Here is an 8,841-nt window from a genome sequence, read left to right as displayed (position 1 = left end):
AAAAAAAAAAAAAAAAATCAAAAGAAAAATGTACATACATTGAAATGCTCCCTGGATTTTCTAGTCAGAAAGAATCCTTTTCTCCTTTTAAAACATGAACTCCCCTACCCCCTCCTCCCACCTGGCACCCTCACTCTCCATCTGTCCCCATGGATCTGACTGCTCCAAGAACCTCCCTTTCCCTCCTGTGATGTGTTATCCTGTGTGGTTCTTAGTAGTCTCGCTCCCTCACTGTACTGTTCTCACCCAGGGCTGACCTGTGCCGACTGCACTCCAAGGCCAGAGCGCCTGTGCTGGGCGGGCAGTGGGGTGCTTACCTGCTGTCTGTGTTGGTGTGAAGTCACACTGCTGTTGAGTGGCCCTTATCTGCCCAGCCATTGGCTGGCGTGACAGAGTCCCCTCCTGAGCTCGGGTCTGGAGAGTAGCCTGGGAGGCCTGGGTCTCAACAAACATCGGCGTGAGCACAGTGCTTGGGCAGCGCCAGCCAGAGTCAATGGTGTACTCCTGCACATAGTAAGGACCCCAGTGAGAGGCTCCTCTCTTGCCAACACTGAGACATTCTGTTTAAAATCCACTGATGCCATCAGCAGATGTGCACTATAATTTCATATTTCTCTGGAAAGCAGCTGGACAAGCGTTTCTAATTCAAATGTTTTAACTAATTATTTATCAAATAGAAAACCTAACTACTATTTGGGGAGAAAATCCATTTTCTTAATGTTTTACATTAAAAGGCTGATGTCATCCTAAGCAATGGTATCACAACACTACTGCACCAAGCCAAAGGACTCAACTGTCCCGCAAACACACACGTGCCAAGCCCCAGGACACATGTGAGGCATGGTCATGAGTGGGACATATTGGGGGAACACCAAATGTGCAAGCATTCAAAGAAAGAAGATATTCATTAACAAACAAGAAAAGCTTAACACTCATTATTACGGACAAGCCATCACCTGAAATTCACATTCTGACAAAGGATGCTCAAACATGGGGTTTGGATAGTCTGGGCTCAGGCTGGTCATCTCAAGCAGAAAATCTGTTGCCAAACTTAAGAAGTGCACTTCAATCTCAGGAGAATATAAGGAGTTTAGTGCCAATAATCGGTCCAAGGCGTTTGAAGGTAATCTAGTTTCATGGCTCCAGAAATTCCGAATAATTAATCTAAAAGCAGAGAGAAAAGACATGCACTGCTTAGACACTTCTGCAGAGAAGCTACTGCACTAGTATGATGGGGAGAGGCCATTTTTCACCCACACAAGGCTCAACATACAGGGAGACCACAAACTGGGTAGAGAGAGTCATCTGAGCTACAAAAGCAATGTGCTCAGAAGGGGACATTAAAGTGTGTGTTACAAATTTAAGAGGAGGTGAAGAAACTGGGTGACTTTATTCTCTCATCTCTATTCCCTGGGAAATTTTCAATGATAAGTACTTAACATTAGCTATTTTTAAACTGAAAAAACACTTTAAGAAATTATATAAAATTTGGGCAGCGCCTGTGGCTCAGTGGGTAGGGCACCAGCTCCATATACTGAAGACAGTGGGTTCAAACCCGGCCCCGGCCAAACTGCAACAAAAACATAGCCGGGCATTGTGGCAGGCACCTGTAGTCCCAGCTACTCGGGGGGCTGAGGCAAGAGAATCGCCTAAGCCCAAAAGCTGGAGGTTGCTGTGAGCTGTGATGCAATAGCACTCTACCAAGGGTGACAAAGTGAGACTCTGTCTCTAAAAAAAAAAATTATATATAATTCTATACTGCCTTGATAAGATAATTTACTCTAAAAATTATTGTCATTAAGTATTTAATACTTTAAATTAGTTAAAAACAAGATCAGGCTTTTATGAACGCTTATGAAATCCAAAAACAATTTTTTTTTTTTGACACAGAGTCGCCCTTGGTAGCGTGCTGTGGCATCACAGCTCACAGCAACCTCAAACTCCTGGGCTCAAGCAATTCTCTTGCCTCAGCCTCCCAAGTAGCTGAGATTTACAGTCGCCTGCCACAACAACCAGCTATGTTTTTTTTTTAGTGACAAGGTCTTGGTCTGGCTCAGGCTGGTCTGGAACTGGTGAGCTCAGGCAATCCACCTGCTTTGGCCTACCAGAGTGCTAAGATTACAGGCATATGAGTAACCATGCCTGGCCATCAAAAACAATTTTGAAAATCTCAATGAATTTAAAATTATAGCAGAATGGAAAAATAAATGATATACAGAAAAGCTTATGCCCCTTCTTACATAATTAGTACTTGCTATGAGGTAGGGCCCTTTAGAGAATAATCATTATCTTTCCTATTTTCACACATAATTAACAAGGTTTCCTCCTACTTCTAAGGTTTTTATATACTTCATTCAATACAAATATGTTAGGTGTGATCTCAACACTGTTGGGATGGCGGGGGCGGGGGGGGGGGGGGGGGGGGGGGGGGGGCGCGGAGACGATGGGAGGAAAAGGAGACACCTCTGTTGCCCAGGCTAGTCTGAAACTCGTGGGCTCAAACCATCCTTCTGCCTAAGCCGCCTGAGTAGCTGGGATTAGAGGTCTGCGTCTCTATGCCCAGCTTTCAAGTTTTTCTTTTCATACTGAAATACTTTAACTCACTGCATTTGCGGAGAGTGCTTTGTCCACACTACTTTTCCAAAAGTTTTATTTTAAACTAACTTGTCGAGATATGTTAAATCATTCTTCATAATGTGATTTACAATACATTTTTACTAAATGTTACACAATGCAGGAGGCAGAGAAAATGTTAATACTGCAAATACATTTCTTAAACCAATAAAAAATACTCTAGGCTAGTTTTCGCAAGAACATCTATCACATTTAACTGTCCTGCCCAATCATTCCCGGAGGAGTACACACTGAAGCTCAGGGTTCTCATCAATCAGTCCTTGAATCAGCACGTCTTTGGCCAACTTAAATATTTCCTGAGAGTCATCATCTGTGTGACTTTCTGGATCTCTGTTTAATAAAAAATCACAAAATGACAAACATTAATACCTCTTTCTAGCCTTTTTGTTCAACCCCAGTAACACTGTCTAGAATTAAAGTAAAAAAGACTAGCTTTTCCCATGGGGCTATAACACTCGAAATCCCACGAGGACCTGTCATGTGTGTGCACGGGCCTGACAGACTCCCTCAAACCTTAGAGCTCTGCATCATTGCTCCTGGAGGGTGGGAGGGTTGGGGGTGGCCACCCTGCCCTGGCATGCCTGGTTGAGGCATCCTGCCAAGTTACTTCCTTTAGTTCTGCCAGATCTTAAAATGATTAACTATGAAAACAAGTTTTATAAGTAGGACATGTATAAGCTTATAAATGCTTATAAGCTTAAAAAATTATAACTCAACCAATAATTTCACTCTCTGAACATTTCCCCCCCACACATGAAATGAGTTAAAATAAGGAAAGAATTCAGTATGGGTATGAAAATGAATTTAATTACTAATCACATGGTAAAAACGCTTTATTATGTTCTAGATTGCTAAAGACACCCAACTGATCCCTAAAACAAAATGTCAATATATAGCATACCCATAATTGTCATGAATCCACATGAGAATATTATACATCCGCTTCCTGCACACTGCAGAAGGATGGGAAACAAATTCCACAACTGGGGATAGCAGTTCGTGGAGTTCTCCTGGTTTCAATTTTGCCATCATCTTATAAATTACATCCAGACACACTTTTTGTCTTTCATCATCTCTGTAAGAGAGAAGTACGACAGGCAACTTTTTCTTCTTTGTGCGATTGTGTAGTTTTGAAACTTGTTATTATCAATAATACAACATTTACATTAAAATTACATTTTTAGAAGTAATTACCATGGGCTAGATTTTTAAAAGTAAACAAATTAATACAATGTGCTATCCTGCAATGGGTCCTAGAATAGAAAGAAGACATTGGGAAAATAAAGTCTAGTTCAGTTAATAAGAATGTGCTAAGGTTAATTTCTTCGTTTTAACAAATGTACTAAGATTATATAAGATGAGAAAACTGGAGAAAGGGTATGTAGGGAATTCTATATATTCGCTTTAAACTTTTCTGTAAATTAAAAATTATTTCAAAATAAAAAGCTTATTTGAAAAAAAAGTGATATGGCAAACAAAATAAGCTAAAAATATAAAAAAGTTTCGATTTTAGGCTGGGAGAAAGCTGCTGCTGGCTTATCATGTTATTTCTTTACTCTTTTAATCCTAGCACTCTGGGAGGCTGAAGCAAGTGGATTGTCTGAGCTCACAGGTTTAACACCAGCCTGAGCCAAAGTGAGACTTCGTCTCTGAAAAAAAAAAAAGGCCAGGCGTTGTGGCGGGCGCCTATAGTTCCAGCTACTGGGGAGGCTAAGGCAAGAGGATCACTTGAGCCCAAGAGTTTGAGGTTGTTGTGAGCTATGACTCCACAACACTGTACAAAGGATAACAAAATGAAACTGTCTCAAAAACAAAAAAACTTTTTTTTTTTTTTCAGATTTTGAAACTGCCTCAAGTGCTATATGGAGTGTCACTTAGTGAAGTTGCATGCAGCGTGGGTCTCTTGCTTGGTGCACCTCACCCTTATAGCACCCAGCTGGGGGCTTGACACTGCAGGTGCTCAGTGAGTGGTTACTAAAGGCCGAAGGGACACAATGGCACACATTCCCTGTCACTGCCACACTGCTTATTTATGAGTAACTTACTGCCATGTAAACATAGGTATATAGTCCAAGACTGGGAAAGAGTAGAGAAAGAACACGATAAGCCAGCAGGAGTTTTCTCCTTTTCCTTTTTTTTTTTGAGACAAGAATCTTAGTCTGTCGCCCTGTGTAGAGTGCTGTGGCAGCGTCATAGCTCACAGTGACCTCAAACTCTTGGGTCAAGTAATCCTCTTGCCTCGGCCTCCTGAGAAGCTGGGACTATTGGTGCTCCCCACAATGCCAGCTAGTTTTCCTACTTTTAGTAGAGACGGGGGTCTCACTTTTACTCAGGCTGGTCTCAAACTTCTGAGCTCAGGCTATCCACCTGCCTCGGCCTCCCAGAGTACTGGGATTACAGGTGTGAGCCACCTTACCTGGCCTTATTTTATAATCTAAACACACATGAACAATTTTAATACATTAACTAAAGGAAAAACAGGTACAGAACTCAAAAGCATGTGGTTTACATTTGAAGAGGGTTGGAGATAGCTGTGTAAGCCACATGGTGGGCACGGCCTGCAGGTTCAGCGCCACTCAGCGCACACTCCCTATTACACTCTCTTCCCTTGCCTTCTCCAATTCTAACTCCACAAATACACATTTCATGGAAGCTGCAGCTGAAGGAGAGGCTCTGGCAGGTTAAGGCCAGCAGGACAGTGTTCACTCACCTGTGCCTCACGATTTGAACAAAGTCCTTGCTCTTTAACTGGAAGTACAGGTCTGCTGTTTCCTCAGCACGGCAAAATACCACCTCCAGACACAGCGTCTTCATCACTCCGTGAAACTTTGGCAGCAGGAAGAACACGGTGTTCATGAACCTGGAGGGGAGGACTGGTGAGGTGGGGACTACGAGCCCCACCCCACAGGTGCCTGAAAGCCCCTACCTGTCAGCAAGAGGAGGGAAGCTCTTGGTGACTTTGTTCAAGCACACGATGAATTTGTCCTCCATAGTGTTCTGCTGTTGCCTCAATTGTTTTATAACCAAGTCACACACAGACTCTTCCAGTATCTGAAAATTAAGTTTCTTTTCAAATACATGTAAGGTGGAAACTTACATTAAGCATTGAGAATAAGGTTTATCTTGAATATTTAAGTGAATTGAAGGAAAGTGTTCAATGTTTAACAATAAGGCTCACAAAACAAATGAGAAATAGGAGGTGCTGGGATGTCCACTGGGCAGCACGACTGCCACACGCCCTGACTCCAAGCTCAAGGACAGTGTTTGTAGGGGGAGGGGTGAGACTGTGCCTCAAGTGTTGGTGCTATGGCTGGCTCCTGCCAGACAAGAGGACACCGAAACACTACAAGTAAGATCTTCGAGAAGCTGTGCTGAAGTCAGTGACTAAATGCTATTTAAGACACATTTTAAGATGTTCAGGTCTTTGGTCAAAACTATTTACATAGAACAGAATCTTCTAGCAACTCCACGCACACAGCAGCCCCCGAAGGGGCCTATGTGCCCACATCCATTTTCTCCCCAGCACCTGTGGGCACAGGGAAGTAGTATTACAGATTTGTCTGTGTCCTGTCTCCCTCTCCAGACACCAGCTCCTCAAGGGCAGGGACACGGCCTGTCCTGTTCCCTGCTGCACCCCCAGGACCTAGAAACAAGTCAGTCCTCAGAAGTAAGTGTTCAAATGCATAAGTGCTTGGTAAAGTCTATGAAGGAAGTGATGGAAAATGTTTGCATCCATCATGCATGGCTCATCTTCCTCCTCACAAAGATCAAAAAAAGCACTGAGATTGGAGGAACAGTTTTTGAATACAAACTTACAATATGTTAAGCATCCCAAAACTGAAAAATCCAAAGCTCAAAATGTTCCAAAATTCAAACTTATTATAGCACTGACCTGACACTCAAAGGAAATTTTCATTGAAGTATTTTAGATTTTGGATTTTCAGATATGTGATACTCAAACAGTAATAAGTATAATGCAAATATTCCCAAATCCAAAATCTGAAACACTTCTGGTTCCAAGCATTTTAGATAAGGGATATCTAAAATATACTATGAGGCTGTAGTATGAACACCAATCTATACTATGAGACTATTTTTAAAACCGTGCTAAAGGAAAATCCTAAACACAAGACTGCCAATTCCAATGACCTGAATCCCATGGAAAATATTTTAATTAAGTACTATGTTACAGATTCACCAGATATGTATTTTTCTTTTTCTGTTCTTGGAGACAGGGTCTTGCTCTGTTACTCTGGCTAAGGGGCAGTAGTGTGGTCATAGCTAAGTACAAGTTCAACCTCCTGAGTTCAAGTGATCCTCCTGCCTCAGCCTCCTGAAGTGTTAGAATTACAGGTAATTAGTAATCCCAAACCCAGATGTGTCTCTTTAGTAAAAGTATTTAATCTGATAATACAATGAAATGGTCATAATCTAGCAAGTAAAGAAAGCAAGCTAGGCTGGCTGCATGGCTTACATCTGTGACGCTAAGACTTTGGAAGGCCAAGGCAGCATTGCAGGACACAGGCCCATAGGACTGAGGAGGCCTGAGAAGGGCCCATCCCTGCTCAATAGCTCTGTAACTCAGCCCTCACCTCAGTATTTACCTGCTCAAGTGATTTTCTCCAAAAGGAAATACTGAGATCAAGTTTATAGCAATGAAACCTGGTTAAGTACTCATCCTGACTTTATAAAACTTGACCCTGGACAACTGCAACAAAAAAAATAGCTGGGTGTTGTGGCAGGCGCCTGTAGTACCAGCTATTTTGGAGGCTGCGGCAAGGGAATCGCCTAAGCCCAAGAGCTAGAGGTTGCTGTGAGCTGTGATGTCACAGCACTCTACCGAGGGCGGCAAAGTGAGACTCTGTCTCTCAAAGAAAAAATATTATTTCAATAATCCCAGCACTCTGGGAAGCTGAGGTGGGTGGACTGCCTGAGCTCAGGACTACGAGACCAACCTGAGCAAAAATGAGACCCTAACTCTAAAAATAGGTGGGCATTATGGCAAGTGCCTGTAGTGCCAGCTACTTGGGAGACTGAAGCAAGAGGATCGCTTAAGCCCAAGAGTTTGAGGTTGCTGTGACACCAAGGCAACAAGGGTGAGGAGGCAAGACTGTATCACGGCAGACACCAAAGACCCATGACCTGGAACAGCTCAGAGGTGGTGAGTAACAGCTCTTCAAGTCTATAATAAAAAATGGCCTCCAAGAAAACTACATTGCAAAAAATGAGAAAGAAATAGAACAGAAAGAGCAAAAAGGCAGAAAAGGCAGAACCTGAAAACTGTGTGGTGGGAAAAGCACTGGATGGCCACGCAGTAATGGGAACGGCATTCCCTGCGGGGAGGGGTTCCCAGGTGCTGATGATACTCAGGGACCTGGAGAAAATTTTCCAGAGTTAGCTGAAGCATTTCTTAATTCTCAAAAAGCTGGTAAAGAAAAAGATGGCATAGAAAGAAAATCTTTATCCAACACTGAGTCTGATGATAGCAAATCAAAGAAGAAAAGAGATATTTGTTGAGGAGCCAAGAGGCTCTGCCGGACTCGTGACCCTGAAAGAGAAACTGGTGCCACCAACAGTAGTGGAGAATTAATGCTTCTTACGAAAATGGAAGGACTTAGAACAGGTGCAGTAAAAGAGGCTAATATGAAGTGTCCTCAAATTGTAATCGCTTCTTGTGAAGAGGGATTAGTTTGGCATTCTTATCCAGAAGATAAAGCCTAGTAATAATTTCTGTGATGCTTTACATATATAAATACATACAAACACACACATATACATACACACGAAATCTCGGTTATGCTTCATTGATTGACTAGTGTGAAGACATAACTACATTCCAATAAACCAAGTTTGATATGTTTGTTGAGAAAATAATAGTGAGAGAGATGCTGGGGGGGGGGGATGTTTGCATCAGTAGCATGGGTATTTTTGAACAAATAAACAGAAGCTTTCTCTAACTGCTTCCCTTATCAGAAAAGGACATTTGATACCATAGTGTAGTAGTATTCCTTCTGCACTAGAGAATAGCTTTTCTAGGAGAAATTTCCATAGCCATAATTCAATCAGAACTTGTGTTTTAACTCACATGCCTAAAGACCACCCTTGTTTTTTTTTTTTTTAAAAATTGTTTTTGGGCTCAGTGCCTGTAGCTCAAGTGGCTAAGGCACCAGCCACATACACCTAAAGTGGCAGGTTCGAATCCAGCCC

The 8,841-nt window shown here is 42.3% G+C and overlaps 1 protein-coding gene across 1 annotated transcript in view; it reads right to left on the bottom strand.

Annotated features, from left to right (window-relative positions):
- The window catches only part of PRKDC (protein kinase, DNA-activated, catalytic polypeptide), a 186,463-nt gene that overhangs the window by 66,392 nt on the left and 111,230 nt on the right, over positions 1 to 8,841 (bottom strand). Inside the window, exons 53-58 of the mRNA XM_023508282.1 lie at positions 5,561 to 5,685; positions 5,345 to 5,494; positions 3,536 to 3,709; positions 2,866 to 2,964; positions 957 to 1,164; positions 318 to 504 (exon numbers count right to left, since the gene is read on the bottom strand). Of these exons, the coding sequence (XP_023364050.1) occupies positions 318 to 504; positions 957 to 1,164; positions 2,866 to 2,964; positions 3,536 to 3,709; positions 5,345 to 5,494; positions 5,561 to 5,685 (943 nt within the window). The remainder of the gene's footprint in view (positions 1 to 317; positions 505 to 956; positions 1,165 to 2,865; positions 2,965 to 3,535; positions 3,710 to 5,344; positions 5,495 to 5,560; positions 5,686 to 8,841) is intronic.

The sequence above is a fragment of the Otolemur garnettii genome, unplaced genomic scaffold (genome assembly GCF_000181295.1).
Source record: "Otolemur garnettii isolate 467f Iridium unplaced genomic scaffold, OtoGar3 scaffold00237, whole genome shotgun sequence".
NCBI lineage: Eukaryota > Metazoa > Chordata > Mammalia > Primates > Galagidae > Otolemur > Otolemur garnettii.
Note: the sequence above shows the minus strand (reverse complement) of the source record. Positions and strands in the feature narration are given on the sequence as shown.